The 19948-nt window shown below is 44.4% G+C and overlaps 2 protein-coding genes across 3 annotated transcripts in view; both read right to left on the reverse strand.

Annotated features, from left to right (window-relative positions):
- Nucleotides 1-28: 28 nt before the first annotated feature.
- Nucleotides 29-17626, reverse strand: rusc2 (RUN and SH3 domain containing 2). The gene is made up of 12 exons (XM_053653953.1): nucleotides 17265-17626; nucleotides 12149-13755; nucleotides 11454-11928; nucleotides 9003-9506; nucleotides 7781-7915; nucleotides 7285-7361; nucleotides 6705-6879; nucleotides 6493-6598; nucleotides 6222-6268; nucleotides 5113-6136; nucleotides 4846-5016; nucleotides 29-4747 (listed from the first exon to the last, which is right to left on the reverse strand). Exons 2-12 carry the CDS (start codon nucleotides 13598-13600, stop codon nucleotides 4549-4551), a joined length of 4365 nt encoding a protein of 1454 aa, XP_053509928.1. The 5' UTR covers nucleotides 13601-13755; nucleotides 17265-17626; the 3' UTR covers nucleotides 29-4548.
- Nucleotides 17627-18034: 408 nt separating this feature from the next.
- atp8b5a (ATPase phospholipid transporting 8B5a) overlaps nucleotides 18035-19948 on the reverse strand; it is a 29310-nt gene continuing 27396 nt past the window's right edge. For both annotated transcript variants that reach the window (XM_053653957.1, XM_053653956.1), the window contains exon 28: nucleotides 18035-19948. This exon is cut by the window's right edge and continues 702 nt beyond it. The gene's annotated coding sequence lies outside the window, so the exon portion shown is untranslated.

Genomic DNA, 19948 nt, shown 5'->3' on the forward strand with positions numbered 1-19948 from the left:
TGGGAAATAAAAACAGAGAAACATGAGGGTCGTTCACATCAGCACTTTGTAATTGATCTCCATACACGGTTGGTGATGTCATACACATCGTACAGAAGGATGAGGGGAAAGGAGGAGCTCCGTTCTTTACATCATGGCCTTTTAGGTCCTATAGTTATCTAACCAATCAACACTTACAAAAAAACATGGCTGTTTTGTTTGTTTTTTCCCTTCAGATTTCACTTTACAGCCATCAGCATGTTCATGTTAAATGTGCTTTCCTCATGTTCTACTGTACAGCTTGTTTCAGAGCTGAAACCCAATGTGTTCACCCCGTGTGAGGAACAGAGCTGAGCTGAGAGAGAGAACAAGCTCCACGCACTAAACCAGATCCCATGAGCTACAAAAACACTTCCTTTTACATTCTTCTACCTTCATCAGGATATTCTCCATCTACTGAGCTGAACTACACCGTCATCATTTGAGACGTTCACCAGTCCAGTTGTTAAATCTATTTGTGTCTCTAGGTATTTGTCCAATCCAGCGTAACGGTACATTGCTTTCTGTTCCGGCTTTAGATCTTCAACCGACTGCTCAGGTTTGGCCCTCTAAAAGTCGACAGGTTCGATTCAGATTCTTAACTCGCAGTCGTGGCAGCCAGAGCAGTAATTTTGTTTATTATTGATCTAAGGATGGCGTCTGTAGTTGCCTCAAGATAACAGACGCCATCATCGGGATTGTCACTCCTTTTTTTTTTTGCTTCAGACAAAAATCTGCCTGGGTTTAGTCACTTGGATTCAAAACTGTTCTCAGACTTGTGGCCTGGTCGCTTTGAAAACTGCTCTAAGCCTTAAGAAGTTTAGCAAAACAACGTAGAAATTTAATACAATTTACAGCTTTTTGAAAAGTAGATTACTGTGATTTCATATTTTCTGCTTTGGGGGAAAAGTCAGGAGACTTTTGTGTCTTTCCCTACAATACGTTTACCGCCCTGAAGCCTGAAGTGATACAAGAAGGCACTAGTCTATTATCAACCCCTTTCTCTCGCTCTCTCTCTCTCTCGCTCTCTCTCTCTCTCTGTGTGTGTGAGTGTGTTTAGGCGACAGAAAAGAGTGAACGTGACAAACATAATGCAGCGCAAAACTAAACTCTAGACCAAATGTCCTCTAATAACGTCCCATATAACGGCACTATTCTGTACAGCCTATTCAAGTAGACGTGTTATTACATGTTAATTACATCGAGTAACGTCTGTTAATAACAATTTCAAATAACGTTAGCATAGTCCTTCCAGAATGTCACGTATTTACAAGCGCGACGGAATAAATTCATGAATAAAATGCATTTTCTGTATTAGAAAATAATATAAAATGATAAAACTTTGAAGAAAGAAAATTATAACGTGACATGGTCAACCAAAGCTGTTGTCGTAATCTGTAAAAAACAAATCAGTATAGTTTTCAGGAATAACATTATTCTCACACGAGTCAGGTTCACTCACAGGCAAGTGAAGACGTCAAATAAATTAGTGCAATATTGTGCTAAATAAAATTAAAATGCCTTTAGAACGATGAGAAAAAAGCCACGTTTAAAGGACGGGTTAAAAAATTAATCAAAAAAGAAGCTATAAGGCTAAGTTATGTGAGTTTATAAGCACTAGGTGTGTTCTGATATTACGTTTCCGTATCACAATAACGGCCTAAACTGTGTAGAGTATACAATAACCTGTAGGGCTGGGCCATATGATGTTATTATATATTATATCAGAGATATCTCGGATATCATCGGTATTTATAGAACAAGTACAAACTCTGATCTTTAAAACTGTAACTTAAATCAGTTTTGTTGTTAGATCATGTAATGTAGAAACATTTTCAAGTATCGTGATGTGATATTTTGATCATATCGCCCACCCCTACGGTGTACATCAGATTACTGGCACACACTTCATGCTCAGTACGCCCTGACTGACTGACACGTCCTGTTTAACACAGCCAACAGTTCTAGGTCATATCTGAGATTAAAGTGGTGCCTTACAGACAGAACAATAAGATGATGTTAATAATAAATAAACACATTCCTATGATACCTTCAGAACAATAAACTCAACATACAATTATTTTCTTTCACTTGCCTATTAGTAAGCCAGTCATTCTTTGAAAAGAGTAGACATGTGCCGATATTTAACTTTCTTTTCAGTATTTAAAGGACAACACCACGTTTACGAGCGACGTTAGCTACTAATTCAGATATATTCTGTACTCCGTGTTTTCTACACAACTCTTAAAAGAAAGACACGTCTTCAGATTTGTCCTGGGACCGTCATTTGGACAGACTTCTTCATCTCTGATCCTGAATGCTTGTGTTAAATATCACGATATATCGTGCACCTGAATATCGGCACGTGCCTAGCTACAATGCTTTTTAAATAAGGACTCAAACTAAACAAACCCATAGTGTTCTTTAAGCAGCTAATGTTAACGCCAAGGCTAAAACTGGTGACAGCTTCCTCCTTTCCCTCCTCCTCCAGCAGAAGAAGGTGTCTGTAGGTGCAGCGAATGAAGACGTGTAGTTTGGTCTGACATGCAAGATATTCCCTGGCCCCGCCCTCAGTCCTGCTTCTGATTGGTCAGAACAGCAGGAAGTTGATGCGAAGAGTTCACTGTTGAGTCTCGGGGGGCGTTTGTCTTCATGTTCGTGTGTATTCAGTAATACAGGTGGTAACTCGTAACGTTATACAGAGTCCCTGTGCCGAACTGCCCCGCCCTGACGTCTCATTGGCTAAAATCAGCCACATGGTTAGCGATACTGCTGACATAAACGTCACATATTGCCACATTTAATGAAAATGGGTTAACAATTATATTTTTTGCTAAAGCTAGCATTCCTATGAGAGGCGGTCACTGGAGTAAACATAAATAGCTTGGTAGTTTGGTAGTTAGCTGCTATCGCTGTATAAAACGAACCATTAAATTGAACAATGTAGTGAATAAGCTGCCGTAACTCTGAGCTAAACGTTACCTACAGAACCATGATGGATCAACATAACAATGAAGGACCTGCTTAGCGAACGGGCCACCATCTCGTTCACTGACGTAACACAGCACACGGACGTGTGCTAATCTTTAGGTTTAGTATGTTGCGTTTGTTATAACTAGCGCCAGAGCAGTATATCGATATTAAAGGTGTCGGGACACACGGATAGAGCAGTGTCTCCTTAAAGGTTGTGGCTCGTCAATTTGTGTACCACGGCATTCCAGAAGTGTGTGTGTGTGTATGTGTGGGGGGTAATTAGTACTGTAACAGAGCTGATAAACGTATGCCCGTAGTTTATTCTAGCTTCTAGCAGATCCTCTGTATTACTTTAACTAAAATGTTAATTATTTAGCGGAAGGCATCTAACTAAACCAGAGACTGGCTCAGTTTAAAAGTACACTTTGGTACGTATTTAAATTTATTTACATTGTCTGGTTTGATCAGTTAACTGACATTATGGCTTCTTTAAAGGAAAGTCGAAGACATAAGGGATAACGTGAAGCACCTCTACGAAACAGAACAACCAAATTCAAATCGTCTTCTTTGTAGCTATAAACTAATCATTAATGGTTAACGGTTGTTGTCATTCAGTCATGTTAATAATTATCTGGACTTTTGTAAGCAATCAGTTTTGCTCACTAGGACCTTCTCACAGTTTACATAATTTTTTGTAACAGCCAGCAGACACGTGGTTGGTCCCCAGGGGGCGCTAATCACCCGCAGGAGAAGGGGTTTTTGTATACATGAGCTGTAAATTTCACTAATCCATTCTATATAAGCATGCGCTCGTGTCTGCTGATAATTATATCAGTAATGCCCCATTTAAATATTTTACAGAGTAAATCAGCCGATATTAAAATCGGTAACGGTGTCAGAATGTTCGTTTCGCTCTGGCCCTAGTTATAACCTCATTATGACTGCTGCACTGCTTCTGTACACGTGTTTACGTACATGATGTCAGACCATATATTTACACAAAATCGTACGTGTTTATATAAAAGCGGACAGTGCTACAGGCGTAGAGAGCAACACTGTCGCTGATAATCATGTTCATGAAGTTGGGCTGCTATGTCGATGTTTGTGTCTTTTGAGAATTTGTTGAGGTGCTAAACTTTCTAAACGCTAATCACGTCTTGCATGTGCATTAAAAAAACCTGTTGTAATACCATAATAAAGATCACAGAAAGAAAGAGAACGAAAGAAGGAGCGCTACATAGTTTTAGCAACAAGTCAGCGGGAAACCTGGCAATGTTAACACGGCTAACAACGAAGGGTAATATTAGCGTCACTAGCATGATCTTGTATTTTTTTGGTAGTTTCATGACACACTGATTTGGCTTTTTTCTGTTTGCGTGTCTCTTGCATGGCAAATGTTATCATACAGCAGGCAATAAATATGACGATACCCATATTTGTTTAAGATTAACATTAGTGTTAGCCATGTTTGTTTAACCTGTTCCTTTATCAGAGTGAATGAAGATGCACATCCCAAACGATGTGTACTTCTGTGTGTGTGTGTGTGTGTGTGTGTGTTCACTGTGGCCCTCGAGGATCTTCGCTCTCCTCGTCGTTTAATGTAACGTAGATGATCGGCACCAGGCCGTGGGCGTCGCCAAGGGAGCACAGCAGCCAATCAGAGTCCGCTCTGCTCAGGACCCGCAACACGTCACCCTTATGGAAGCTCAGGTGACCTGTTTCCGTGGCGATGTGGTGGCACAATGCCCTTACCTCACTGAGAGAGAGAGGGAGAGATTTGAAGGAGGAATATGTATTTTATTACATATTTAATGTGTGTGTGTGTGTGTGTGTGAGATTAGAGAGAGAGATTACCGTGCAGCTGTTGTCTGTGTGTTGGGCTCCTGTGTTTGGTCCTGCTGTGTTTGGCAGTGTTGTGTCTCAGCACTGTGTGTGTTTAATGCCTGAGGCTCCGCCCTTTTCCCAACAGACTGCACCACCAAGTCCAGCACGGACCGATCCAAACTCAGCCAACCCGACGGCAACCTGAAATCAACAACAAGAAGGATTTTATGATTAGTTTGATGAATTTTTTGGGATGCACCTGTCCATATCAGCGTCTCCTTCCTCTTTTCCACTCACATGCTTTTCGGGTTCTTGGATGATTTGAGTTCCGTTTTCTCCGTTTTGCCGACGTTTCCGGCTCCGAACAATCGCCCCCAGCGTAGATTCTGAGCTGTCTGCGTTTCCGCTCCTGCCCCCTCCGGCTGTGTCTCGTTCGTCCTCTTTAGCTCGCTCAGCACTGACTCCGGGGGACTGCCCATCCAAGATGGCTTCCCTTTAATCGCTTTGAACTGTTCTGATTGGGGAAAGGTTCCAGTACTGGCGGTACGACGCGTGTCGTTGCACACTGTGGTTTCTGGATTTTCATGCGTTGCTTGATGAGCCTCTGCACCTTCGACCACGCCCACTCTTGGGGGTGGGTTGGTTTGTCTCCGCCCCTCAGCCACACTTCCTTTCTTGCGCTTCTCCCACTTGACAAACTTGGAGCCCTCAGCAGAGTTCTCGATGTAGACCTGAGAACTCTGCATGAGCTGGAACCACCATCCTGCCTGCTTGCTTCTTAACCTGTCTCTCTCTCCGTCTCTTTCTCTTTCCCTTTCCTTCCTCCTCTCCCTCTCTTTGTCCTCCCCGCCCACTCCGTTCATCCTGCCTGTGTGCAAAACGAGCCCTTCACTCTCTGATTCACTACCTGCCCTGTCGCTCCTTCGCACCCTCCGCACTTGTTTTTTAGACTCTGCCCCATCCATTCGAGGCCAGGTTCCCTCACACCTTAACGCAAACCTGCCTCTGTGAAGCTGCTCCGCCCCCTTCTGATTTGACCCCACCTCTTGTTTTAGCTGTATAGGCTCTGTCGGGCCCCTCATGAGCTGGAACGTGGAGCGAGCTGATTGTTCGAGGCCCTGGCGGGTGGAGCAGAGCTGCTCTTTGCACCTCAGGTGCTCTTGACCTTTCTGCAGCTGATGCGGTTCGAACAGAAGGTCGAGGTCAAAGGGCAGGAGCGAGAGTGGCTGAAGCAGGAGCAGCAACTCCTCAAACATTGGCTGACATGCCCCTTGAGAAAGGGGAAGGAAACCCCATGGGTGGTAGTGGGCCGCTATGATGTCTGACAACAAACACAGATAGGATATTTACAATATTATATGAATAAAACAGGTGTGTGTGTGTATGGGAGCGAGATATTATCCTACCTTCATGTGTGTATATGTGATTAAACCAGAATTCCAGAGATTGCAAGCTGAAAAATGAATAAAGGTGAGTTTTAACTTTTATTATTAACATTATTTTTCAGTCAAATACACACAGTGACTGAACACTACTTTCACTCCTCTTACACTGTTAATCAAGATGAATCACTTCATCATTATTAGCATTAGCATTATATTCTGGCATCGCAAGATGGAATCATATGATATGATCACACAAGACAGTGAAAGATGGAAAGAGCGACAGGCGTCTTACTTTAAGAGTCCTAGGATGAAGGCGTTGAGTCTCATGCTGTGATTGGTCAGCTCCGAGTATTGACTGACTTTCAGGAAGAGGCTGTGTAATACACGTGTAGAAGGACCTGAGAGAGAGAGAGAGGTGTACTTTACTACTGTGTCTAATGTGTTCATGCGAACACAAATCCACCTTCATTAACTCTCGTCATTACCCCAGAGCCCATTTCTCACCGAGCTGTGTTGAGGCCTCCACGACGCTCCAGGGCTGATTGCGCCGCTGACCAATGATGATGTCAAGTGTGTACGCTCGCAGGCCGTCATGCAGCACGTCACACACGGCGGGACACAGGTACTTCAGGATCAAGTGAGCCACGTTGGGACTCACCGAGCTGTTGCCCAACTTTGCCTGAACACACACAGCGCTTTACATGAAACATCCGATTCTGAGAACATTCATCAAGTTTACTGTGTTCGTCTCAGGTTCCCTGTGCTACAAGCAGAACACATCCGAACAGATCCCAAGAAACATCCGAACACACTGTGCCACAGGATAATACCGAGGAATCATTCAAGCCTCTCATTCAGGACTTTCTGAATAAATGTAAGTGCAGACGCCCCAGATAATTAACGCTTGAAGGCGGGATGTTTAAATGATGTAAAGGACCAAACCGTTACCAGAGTTTTAGTGAGAAAATACTGAGACAGACTGAACATCTTTACTCCTCCCCCTCCTCCTCCTTATCCTCCTCCTCCTCCTCCTCCTCCTACTACTACTAACAATAATAATAATAATAATAATAATAACAGCAACCTTTATTCCTGCATCCCGACTGGTGCCGAAATGAGCCACAATCAGATCCACTGCTGTGTTTATGGCCTTCACCAGACCTGAGACAGGGAGAGGGACAAACAGGAACACTTCATCCTTTGAGAAGAATCTACACATTTTCTATCTTTATGCCCATGAGAAAGTGTGTATAATACACAGACAAGTTACTGAGATGTTAGCGTCTACTCGATTCATTGCACCCGTGTGTAATAGATAACAGCTACTGCTTCCTGCTGAAAAGAAAATAGTACGGTGAAATAACATCCCCAACTGGACCTAGAATGAAATGTATTTATCTGAATGACTTGAACGAATTTCTCAAGAAATTATTTTCTTGTGCGTGTCCATAAAACAGTCCTTGACCAATTCAAACTAATACGCTCTAAATAGGGCTTCATAAAAACGATATACAAGCTTCTGTATAAACAAACAAACAGCAAGGTGAGGTGTCACACCAGACACACACTCTCACACACACCTCTCTTCTGATGCAGGTCGATGGAGATGGACTCTTCAGTGGTTGCGTCAGGTGAGAGGCAGAACTCCTCCGGGGGTCGCTCTGTCTGAGAGAAATAATCTGGCAGCAGGTCACTGTAACACCTCAATGACTGACCTGCACACACACACACACACAAAACAGTAAGAATAAACACCGCTACCTGAACATTCTGGACAATATTAACTTGATCTGAGTTTATATTCCTTTTGTACTTTTACTTTTAATGCTGTTATTAATTGTTTTAACAGACGTTTAAAGTTCACTGTGAGGAAAGTTCTTGTTAGTAGTAAGGTCATGACCCCGAACGCCGATTAGATTAGGTTCAGCACCGTTGAGTCTGCTGAAGTTCAGCGCATGATTTGATGGAGGGAAATCGAAGACGTTGCGTCTCACTGTGCGTCTCCTGGCGGTCAGAGAAGCAGAAGCAGACAGAATGGAGGAGGAAGAGGGAGAGGAAGAACTGCCGTCTCTCTTGTTTTCCACACCCAGAGGGTTCTTACGCCTGTATTCCCTCCATTTAAGAGCCTGTGGGGAGAGGTGGTGTGCTACAGGATGGACAGAAGCAGCGAGAAAGAAGAGTGGAATGATGGATGCAAAGACGGAGAATAAGGGATGGATGGATGACGTAAGGAATGAGGGAAGGATGGAATGATGACAGCAAACAAGGAGAAAGGAATGAAAAGATGAAAGTATGTTAGAAGAAGGAAGGGATGGATGAAGTAGTGATAAGAGGAATGATTATGTGATTAAGTAAGGAGAGGAAGGAAAAGAAATGGGTCAGGATGAAAAGGGATGGACAGATGAAGTAGAAGAAAGGGAAGGTGATGGATGGGATAATAGAAGGAAGTTGAGGAAGGAATGCATGGATGGATTAAAAAAGTGGAAGAGTGGTGGAACATGGGATGGATTGAAATAAGCAATGAATGGATAGTGATTAAACGGTGAAAGGATAGATGAATGAAAGGAAGGATGGTATAACAAAACATGAGAAGAAAAAGAGTTATGAGAAGTGATGATGGAGGATAAGCAGAAGAACAGATGAATAGAATCAATAAGTAGTAGTTAAAAGAAAGAAAAGTCAGTAGAGTAAAAGTGAAGAAGAGAACTTCAGACACCAGACGTGTGATAGGATGGTTCTTCACATCTCTGTAACATTAACTCAACTATTCCAGATTGTTCTCACACCGCTACAGTCACGTACCATTGTGCGGTCTCTGTGTCATACACACAGGAGCTTCTTTCACTTCCTCTTCCTGAGGTCCCGGGTCCAGCTGTGCCATTGGACTGAGGCCGGAGCTGGGCAGTGTGGGTAATGTACTCCGATTAGCTCGCTGGAAACAATGCCCCCTGGTGGCAGGGGGAGGAGTCGGGGGTAGTGGGGCCAGCTTGGCGACCCCAGTCGGGGTGTGAGAGAGCGGGGCAGGGCAGGAGAGGGATCGGGGTGGCGAATAACTGCCCAGAGGAGACGGCCGGGGACGCTGACCATCGTCGTCTGAGTCCTCCTCGTCCCGTTCAGATGGGGCGGAGCCAAAACGAGCCTGCATATGATTGATGTACTCGTCCAGCAGAGGGAGGACGGGCTTCGTCTGGGGTTTCCCGAACTGCTGCTGCAAGGTGAAGGGCTGGATGGGTAACGTAGTGGGACGCTGGTCTTTAGTGTAGCGCACTACTGCTGGAGACGAGTCAGCAGAACTGGACAGTCCACCTTATACACCGAGAGATACAGAGAGAAGGGTTAAAGAAGCTGGCATCATGTTAATAAGCAGACCGTTTAAAACACTAAAACATGGTGAATTATTATGAATTCTTGGCACCTCCTTTAGTATATAACAAAAAAACAAACAAGAAAACTAAGTGTCTTAATGGTTCTTCTTTCTTTGAGAGATATTTTTAAAAACGATTTTCAAGGAAAAGGAGTGGTGTCAAAGAAAGACAGCATGCTGAGCCCAATAATCAATCTAACTAGCGTGGCAGTATTAATATTCAGAACATGCTTGGAGCAGCACCGGAGGCAGTGACGTAACGTGTTTAGAGCAGCGACAGATTAAACACAGCCAAAAGGTTTCGGTTCGGTCTCGTCGCTGTGGCGAGGTGCTGCAGCGTGATCTAGATGTCCACAGGGAAATGTTTCACACCCAGACACAGAAGGGATGAGATCCACAGGAGGAAGGAACTTGATGGACTTAAAATAAATGAATAGATGGATGGTTATCCATGTACATGCATTTTAATCTGTAGTGTACCATATTGTGAGGGAACCCTCCGATCATACGCTGTGACAAAACCGTGGAACTTTAACCCTGATCACAATCACTGAAGATGTAACACGATATATACTTTTACCAAGATATTGCTAACAAAACGCCAACAAAGGACAGTACAGGTTCAGAGATATTTGTTCAGTGTTAATAAAAAGTATTTCAAGGCAAAAATGAAACAACGTACCAAATTAACATCCAGTGATTTTCTTTATACAGCAACAAAGAGGTTATAAAAGCACAGACACGTGACGATAATTATACAAGGAAGTGTATCATGATGTCATCTAAATCATCACCATTTCTAAATTATTAGAAATCCCCCAGTCCTAATGTGAAAGTGTATAAAATATCAGGCACATGGCTGCATTTAGGAAAGCAAAAGTAAACCCATAAACCAAGTGAAAGCAAAACTAAATGAATGAAAGCCTTGAAAGTGTGAACTCTGCTACGACCACACAACTGTGTATACACCTGGAAAGTACTGCTTTAACTGCTGATCTTTAATGACAGACGTCTATTATTAGACTCTTATTATTATATCAGTAATGTTTTATATCTCACCCGCTCTCAGCACGTCTCTGTCGTCACACCAATAAGATGTAGTGAAATAAATAATGACACGGTTACAGAAACAACAGACTTAAGAGAATGGAAAGAAAATGCAGACTGTAGCTCTGTTTGAGTAGAGACACGTTTTTGTCGTCGTCACAACTGGAATATTTATCAATTAAGATGTGTTATTATTTTACACGAGTGTTTTTCCTGTTAATCTTACCTTCGGTTTCTTTTCCCGGCTAAAACCAGATAATTACACACAACACAATGACACAGCAGAGACAGTAAGCATACAGAGACCTGCCTCACAGGCAAACACACACACACACACACTGCGTTGTTCTCACACACAGACCTGCCTATGCTGTGTCACTGCGAAACAGAAATCAGAAGGAAATACCTGGAACTGTTCCTGCAGCTCACCTCTGACAGGGTGTGTGTGTGTGTGTTCTTTGACTGGGACACTGTGTGTGTGTGTGTGTGTGTGTGTAACGTCAATTTGCGGTTGTGCAAGTTGTTTGCCCCATGTGGTGTCAGATGTCAGTGTTTTCTCCTCTCCCACTGTACTACACATTCATGGCCACCGGGGGCAGTGCTCCACCAAGAGTGTGAACAGAGTGACACCTGCCATCTCTAAAACTCTGGAGTAATCATGTGTGAAAGTGTCATTTTATTTTATTATAATTGTAAACCCAAAGTAGAGTTTTGTAAATCAACAGCCATCTGGCTCCACCCCATCATATACCAGAAACATCCAGCTGACTCCACCCCGTTATGTACCTGGATCCCTATACTATGTAAAACAATACATACGACATTAAACTCTGCCCCCTTACCTTCTGCTTTGGTCCGCGTCTCTTTCGCTGCTCCCCCCGGCGAGGCTCTGAGTGGTGCGCTCCAGTGGGGGGAGTTAATCAGTGAGGACAGATCTTCAAGAATCGGGGAGAACTCTCCAGACGAGTGGGAGTGAACAGAAGAGGCTTCGGCACCAGTCTTCTGAGAAGGAGATCCGCCGTTCTTCTTTTTGTTCCTTGCAATCTCAGCGAAGGAAGTGACGCGTGGTGGAGGAGGCAGGCCCGGACTGGAACCCTCACTGAGACGCACAGGACAGCTTAGCATGCGCTCCAGAGAGCCTAGACGAGGCTGTGGGGTCTTGTCCAGGTTCCGATCATAGCTACGGGAACGAAGGCGGGCCCCGACCGAAGCTCCTCCCACAGGTGGTGAGACGTTGACGTACACTTGTCCCTCAATCACATTTGAACGCATGGAGTCAGTGTTACTCATCGGTGGCTCCGCCTTCTTCTCACACTGCTATCGGAGCAAACACAAAGATACTACATTATCAGAGAATTAATTTAAAACTAATATAAAATGAATGAATTAACTGTAATAAGAAGAATGCAGAAACATAAAATGCTGCCATGGCTAACTGCTCAGCATTACTAATATTGCTAAGAGACAGAAACGAAACTTTCCGTAAAAACAGTAGTGCATTCATCTGCTGTGAGACTCTTAGCTTTTGTGTGCTGACCTGTGCATTTTCTCCTTGCTCTTCTTCCTCTTCTCGCTCTTTAGTGTGCCTAAACAGGAAGTACTCTGTGGGCTGGGTGGGACTTCCTTTGCTGTGTTCATCAGAGCAGCTTGTGACTGAAGATCCTGCAGGACTTGGGGAGGAATGTGTTGAAACATCACAGGTTACCAGCTTGTAGTAGTTCTGGGTTGCGACAACCAGCTGTGCCTGGCTCTGCATACAGGAAGTGAGGTCATTGGCTGAGGTCTCAGAGGGTAACAGACCTTCGTGGTTGTGATAGGAATTGCAGTTAGCGTCAAGCTCCACTTTGCCACCTTGTGGCTGGGAAGAGCATAGGCAGGAAGAGGAAGACGGAAGGTCGGTGGCTTCCTGGGGAGCTTCCGTTGGAGATCTGTGCAAGTCCAAGTAAAAAGCTCCACCTCCACTTACATATTCAGCCCCGCCCATACAGACTGGCTCAGATACGGAAGAGGTGCAGGAGCTGTTTAGGTTGATTGGCTTGTCAGGGACGATGTTGTTCGTCTTGTTGTAGATGGTACTGAAGTTGACCAGAATGCCGTCAGAGCTGTTGCAGGATGAATCGCTGCAGTAACCGTGTGCAAAGTCTGGGAACGATTCAGGATACGTCCGGGAGCATCCACAACATTCCGAACTGCCTCGGCCACCTTGCATGGACTGATCGTCATCATCGTCGTCCCACTCTTGCTCTCCACAGTCCATCGACAGGGTGGAGCCGCTGCTGCCATGACGATGCTGAATGTCCAGCCCTAAAAGATCAAGCCCCTCGAGACGGGCAGAAAAATGACGCCCAGAAGCCCCCTTCTGGTCAGAACCCCAGGGCTTCTCTAAAGATTCATGCAGGTGGAACGATCCGGAGTTGTAGCCCAGCTCATGCAGATGGAATGGAGCCAAGTCCACTCTGTCGTCTAAGGATGCATTTGAGTTTCCATGCAAGTGAAAGGAAGAATCCTCCAAGTATCCATTCAGGTTGTGTCCATCATCGTCATCATCATCATCATAATCGTCTTCCCGCGCATTCAGCAGGAAGGGATTGTGTCTGAGTGAGCTTGGCCTGTTGTGCACCTTCTTGGTCAGGACTTTAGGAAGTGCATCTTCAGAATTGCTGGACGTGAAAGAGGAAGTGTCGCTTGCCATGCTTCCACCTCTCACTCCTTTTTTCTCTCCTCCTCTCATACCTTCATCTTCAAAAGCATCGCTGGAGCTGGAGGTCTGGATCAGGCTGCTGTACACTAGAGCCTCGCGCTGGAGGACATCTCTCTCGGGAAGCGAGGTGGTGCGGATCAGGCCCAGGTTTTCTGGGCAGCTGAACGGGTTGTTGCTTTTCCTCAGAGGGCTCCTGCAGCGCTGATGCGAACCGGAAACCTGGCAGTGCACTAGAGGGATGTGATGAACAATCAGTGTCTCTCCGGCCAGCTTCGGAGGACTGTCCATCGTCTCTGGAAAGTGGGATGAGAAGGGACAGAGATCGAGGCTTGAAGAGACTGGAGAGAAGTTTAATTCACACGCCCAATCCCGACTCGAGGTCGTTGGGAGTGAGGAGTGTGATAGAAGAAGCCGAAGAGATCATCTCGATAGAAAGAAAACATCTAAAAGGTGACAGAGAAAGAAGTTACATTGGTTTCTGTTTCAGTCAGTTTTTATTTTCTCAACCATTATTCACTTTCTTAAAAAAGTTCAATAACGTTGTGCTTTTGTTGTCATAATTTAAAGTATTATGCAGTGGAGAAACCGTTAACGTTACACATTTGAAAAGATTTCATGACATTCAAAGGCTAGATAGTGAACAGTTTGAACGTCCTTCCTGCTTTTAATGACTTTTTCATACGACGCTTAAGACACTTGACTTGAGCCTGGTTTACACTGTACAATGTTCAGCCCGATGCCATGTTTGGTCACAAAAATCATTTAAGTTTCTGGCAGTATCAGAACTTTTGAATGAAATCTCAGAGTGTGAGCGCTGATCCTCTAAAAGCCACCAATAGAAGGACGGCATAGGATGATGCCAAACTCCAGGGACGGCTACAAATAGTTGGAGTTGGGGCGGCTGTGGCTCGGGTGGTAGAGCGGGGTGTCCACTAATCTCAGGGTTGGTTTGATCTAATCTCAGGGTTGGTTTGATCTAATCTCAGGGTTGGTTCGATCTAATCTCAGGGTTGGTTCGATCTAATCTCAGGGTTGGAGGTTCAACCCCCGTCCCACATGACTCCACATGCCAAAATGTCCTTGGGCAAGACACTGAACCCCAAGTTGCTCCTGATGGCAGGTTAGTGCCTTGCATGGCAGCTCTGCTACCATTGGTGTGTACGTGTGTGTGTGTGAATGAGACACAGTGTAAAGCACTTTGTAGAACCACTAAGGTTAAAAGGCGCTATTAGTACTATAAGTGCAGACCAATTACCAAATACGGTGGTGATGACGGAGAAACATAAACAGATTGTTAAATTGTGGCAGCGGGATCATGTTTCTTTGAGATCCACCCTGACAAATGGCCAAAATGGAGGTGGCAGGGAAAGAAACTGCTGATGAGTTCCACCTTCCTGTATCCTTATTACACCGCGTTCAGTTTGGAGAACTGATGTTCATGGTGCCCTCTTTCACCCGGCCGTGAACAGCTCTTCACCTTCTCAAGTGTCATTCTTCTTGGTATAACGTACATCTTCTGTAATCGCAGGTTCATCGTTAGTGGATCGTTGTTATATAATCTGACGTGGAGAAAACGTGTTCGCACACAGTCTATAGAATTCCTCCAAGATTTTACTGTGATATCTTACAGTGGGGAAATGTAAACATCCTGACATCACGCAGAGTAAACGCGGCTTTAAACACTGCGCTAATGTTGTTTCACTCAGCAGACCGTGTTGTGTGAGGCAGGTCTGTCTCAGAGCTCTCGACTTTGTGCTAATGCATCTGCTGCAGGCAGACTTCAACATGACACCAAGCGCCTCTCTCTCTCTCTCACACACACACACACGCCTCTCTTTATCTTACACAACCAGCAACACACACCCTCCATTACTCTGACACATGCATAAGGACACACAAACAAACACGCAAGTCATTCGAGCTCCTTCAGTAAGAATTACACTGACCTAGCCACATGCTATCATGATGAAGAACATCCATGTCAGGGCAATCGTGTACTTAAACACAATAAACAGCTGGTGTGGTGTGGTGTGGTACGGTACGGGACACGTCCACGGTGGAGTCGTGATGGTGAGGCGTTCTGTATGTGAACGCTGCGGCGTGTATATGGTCAGTAGAGTATGTGGTTTGAGACACGTCCATGGTGGAGTCGTGATGGCGAGGCGTTCTGTATGTGAACGGTGTGGTGTATATATAGTTAATAGAGTCCATGGTGAACTGATCATGAGGAAACAGCTGTGGTGAAAACTATTACTGATCATCGCCCATTCAATACTCTGTTCCCTGGATTAGTGAGCACTACTCACTGCCCAGTGTAGGGGACAGGGAGAGGTTTGGAACACAGCCCTGGTCTTTAGGAGAATCAGTGTGTCAGCGCTGTAAGATGGATAACACAGTGGACTTTAAACTCACATCGGTGCGGTGCTGTGTATCCTGGAGTAACGAGGCTCATAGTTCACATTCCTGACATGCCACAGTAAAACAACATCACACACACACACACACACACACACACACACACACACACACACCACATGCCCACAAGCGTTAGGTAAGCATCTTTAATCCGCGTTACTGCATGAACATCAGAAATAAAACTACACTCAGGTACTGGGTACACACACACACCTGTAATACTATCTTTCTGGGTGAACCTCTGACTGTTATACAGCACTGACACTGGAGACTCCTTCCGTTAATGTTACATAAACACATTAAACACATTCTCCTTAAAGAATATCTCACCAGATCAACGATTTTGTAATGTGTTTATTATCAGCGGAGCGTCCGCGGTACGAGTCCCCGTGAACGAGCTGTTACTATGGAAACGATAACGTATTAGAACGAGCGCATTAATTATAAATAAACCTGTGAGGTGAAGCTGCGCTCCTGTCAGATCCGCTGCACCTGAATCAACACCTGACCAATCACAATCCAGAACGCTGTCGTGCTGTCGGTGGTGTTAGTTGTGTCCAGGGTTCTTTCAGTGTAAAGACTTGGTACATCCCCAGTAGAAACCCTAAAGGTGTGTGTGTGTGTGTGTGTGTGTGTGTGTGTGTGTGTGTGTGTGTGTGTGTGTTAAATTAAGCACAGTGAAACAAGATTACTGGCTCTCCTGGACCGGAAATAATCCATTTCCATCCTCCAGCTCACTCAGCATGAGCATTACTACTGACTAGTAGTGAGTCCTGCTTGGTGACGTTACATAACTGGAGTACATTCCCAAATCCCAAAATGTCTCCCTGTGCATGCTGGAGCTGCGGGCCGCGTCCCAATCCGCACACTCGCACTAAACAGTGCGCCACGCGGGGTGTCTGTGTAACCCTTCCGCGCGGATTTATTCCTGTTCCGTGTTTAAAACAGCCTTCTTCTGTGGTTTGGGACAGAGCCACGACTCAAGGCCCTACACCGAGTGTGAACGCAGGCTGTGTCGGTTCTCCCGAGTGCTCCGGTGTAGGGAGGACTCGGGCATTTGAGACGCGGCCCACGGAATATTCCGGGAAAGTGAGATAACCTCCATAACGTCACGGTCACGACAAATTCACGCTTTTATTCACGAATAACGGAGAATTACACACCCCGAGACGTGCAGATACAGCAGGGACAGTCCTCCGAGCATGTAGTGGAATAAAGGAGTAGAATAAAAATATAAACTCGGACATGACACCGCCGTAAACAGGCCTCACAGTGAGAGCACCGTTACTGCAGCTAACCGACATAACGGCACTGACAGGTCCATCACACACACCACCACATCTCTAACACACAATACACACATGACAGGAGGTTTATTCTGTACATGTGTTCATGATCAAACCCGCAGTGATGGACATCCCGACGCCCACGGTCCCTGCACGCGCCTTTTGTCTCGAACCCGAAAACACTGAAGGTCATGGTGTATATAGAGATATTTATATTTATATATATACATATACATATATATAACACTCACAGTTTATTCTCCTTCCCGAGTCTGTGAGGATGAATCCCGACTCATTGTGCCGGAGTCGGTGCTGTTTTCCCCCGCAGTGTTCAGACTGTGGTCTCCGGCCGCTGCGTCATGATCCTCTCCTTCACCACCGGAGATGATCCTTCATCATCTCCTCTTCACTCCTGCTGGACGTGTGTTTGTAAACGATTCGGTTTAAACACCGGTTTCTAACACACAGCAGATGTGCTGCAGCTGGACTGATCCTGCAGTAGAGACTGAACACACACACAAAGCGCTCGGTTCATGTGTGTTGTTGTAATGATGCACCCGTTTACTGCGCTGGACCAACCGGGACACAATTCCCCCTTCTTCTCTGAGTCGACTCTTTACACTGACTCGTTCAACTGAGTCGAATACGCGAGTCGGGATGTTTGTGAGCTGAAACCGGATTCACGCTGTCGGATTTGCAGCTAAGTCAGAGTTCCTCCAGGATGTAGAGATTTCGCAATCGTAAAGATGAACGCAAAATCTAGCAGTTTTTCAAAATTACGGCGAAGACGCGTCATGAGACGTCATGAGAACGCACGTTCAGCCGAATCCCTCCTTCGATTCACGTGGTCGTTTAAAAGGTCTCGTTTACCAGCAAACATCAGTGTGAAAGATCACACGCGAAACTATTTCCTGCAGTTGTGATTTCACCAGTTCAAGTAACTTTCTGCAAAAAAAAGCACGAACTTTCTTTTTTTTTTTAAATTCTGTTCACCAGTTTCTGAAAGTTGTGTGCTCTTGATTAGTCATGTAGTATTAACTGTTTTAAATCATTATAAAATGATATTTATATGAAAATAGATTCAGACTCACGTTCTCTGGATATAAAAGTCTTTTATTTATATAAATGTCTGTAGTAAAAAATATAAACATAATCATTTAAGCCTAAAACTAGACTTTATAGGAAGCCATACCCATACCATACATACACCGTCCAAAACCAGAGCGTTTATTAAACGTACTCGACAGGTTCTGGATGGTTCTGGAAATGTCACATGGTAATGAATGCTTTATTCACAACATTCCCAATTAGACATAAATATCACAGAGATTTATATTAGCATGATTACAACGAAAACGTGCAGCGTTGCAGTAACATGGTACCAACATTGCGCTATAAACATTACTGTGAAAAAAAAAGATTGCCGAACTCTGATATGCGTCTCTTAAGTTAAATTTGACAAGACAATCACAAAGCTGATTCCATCACCACACTAGTAGAAAGATTAGCTGCAAGTTTGAACAGTTTACCTGATGTTAACTAAGCTGCTAATACACGTACAGCGAATGACAGCGGCGCTGTGTTTATGTAGCGCAGTAAGATTGAGTAAAAATGAAAAGGAAGCTTTGTGGTGTTACAGGTCACATGATCCACCTGAACTCCTCTCTTTAACCCAGAGACGCAAAACTACACAATCGGGAGATGCCTGGACGCTTCCAGTTCCACAGGCTTCTGATTTACAGTAACAGTGGCATTTATCTGAACACAAGGTTAAAATAAACAACAACAACAAACAACAACAAACAAAACATAAAACATTGGAACTGAAAGTAAAAAAGTGGAAATGTTAACAGATCTGAAAGCTCAATAAAAACCCAAAACATCTGGGGGTTTGGTGCTTTGGTGTTAAAATTCTCCATGGAAATGTAGTCATGGACAACCTTGTGTAATGTACTCTCTTAGTAATACAACACACACACACACACACACACACACACACACACACACACACACACACACACAAGGCACTTCCTGGTCACAAAAATAAACATGCTGCTTTTCTGGAGTCATGCACCTGTTTATACACCTTTTATACAATTTATACACCTGTTTTATTCTGTAAAAACACAAATATGTCTGTTGTGTCATGTGACTTTGGGGGTCATGTGACTCCAGTCTTTGGGGTCATGTGACTCCAGTCTTTGGGGGTCATGTGATTCCAGTCTTTGGGGGTCATGTGCCTTTATAGTAACAGTGCGTTCCAGCTGCACCCTACACACTACACAATGCACTGCGATGTTCTTCACAACAGCAGACACAGGATGCACCTCTGTTCCACACCTGCAGTGGTTTGAGACATGCCCACAATGCATTGATGATAGACAGTGTGTGTGATTGGGGACACGTCCATGAGGGATTGACGACGTTTGTGAAACCTGGTACCGTAATCTGTGTGTGTGTGTGTGTGTGTGTGTGTGTGTGTGAGAGCGAGAGGTATAATACTGCGTACATATTAATACATGTAGGCAATATTGTGTGACAGAGTGTGGTGTAAAGGAATGTAAAATATTGCATAAATATTAATATATATATCAGAACCTCATATTTACATCTAAACATTGTAATACATGTTCGTACGTTTAGGTAACATCTGGTTCCCTTTAGTGTGTGTGGGCCTCCTGATTGTGTTCTGTTCTGTAGAACAGCAGAACCATGTAAACACTGCTCCAGAAGCCCTGTTCTTCATGCTGTAAAAATAAACATGAAGTCCAGACCTAACGTAGCCTCTAGAACCCACTCATTAGTCTAGTTCTAGATCCTGAATGTGATTTCAGCTGTTGTTTTGGACCAGCTTCTCTTTTTTGCGCCTGAATTTGGTGCTAGAACTCTTGGAGTAATGGAACCTTTATTGGTTTTAAAATTAAAGTCTAATTTT

The sequence above is a fragment of the Ictalurus furcatus genome, chromosome 22 (genome assembly GCF_023375685.1).
Source record: "Ictalurus furcatus strain D&B chromosome 22, Billie_1.0, whole genome shotgun sequence".
In the NCBI taxonomy this organism is placed as follows: Eukaryota; Metazoa; Chordata; class Actinopteri; order Siluriformes; family Ictaluridae; genus Ictalurus; species Ictalurus furcatus.

What these genes read in the sequence shown, in the direction of transcription:
- rusc2 (XM_053653953.1), bottom strand. Translation starts at nt 13,600, where the DNA reads ATGGACAGTCCTCCGAAGCTGGCCGGAGAGACACTGATTGTTCATCAC. An exon ending in GACGCGGACCAAAGCAGAAG is followed by an intron (nt 9,507 to 11,453) that starts GTAAGGGGGCAG and finishes TCGGTGTATAAG; the next exon opens with GTGGACTGTCCAGTTCTGCT. An exon ending in TCCAAGAACCCGAAAAGCAT is followed by an intron (nt 5,017 to 5,112) that starts GTGAGTGGAAAA and finishes TGTTGATTTCAG; the next exon opens with GTTGCCGTCGGGTTGGCTGA.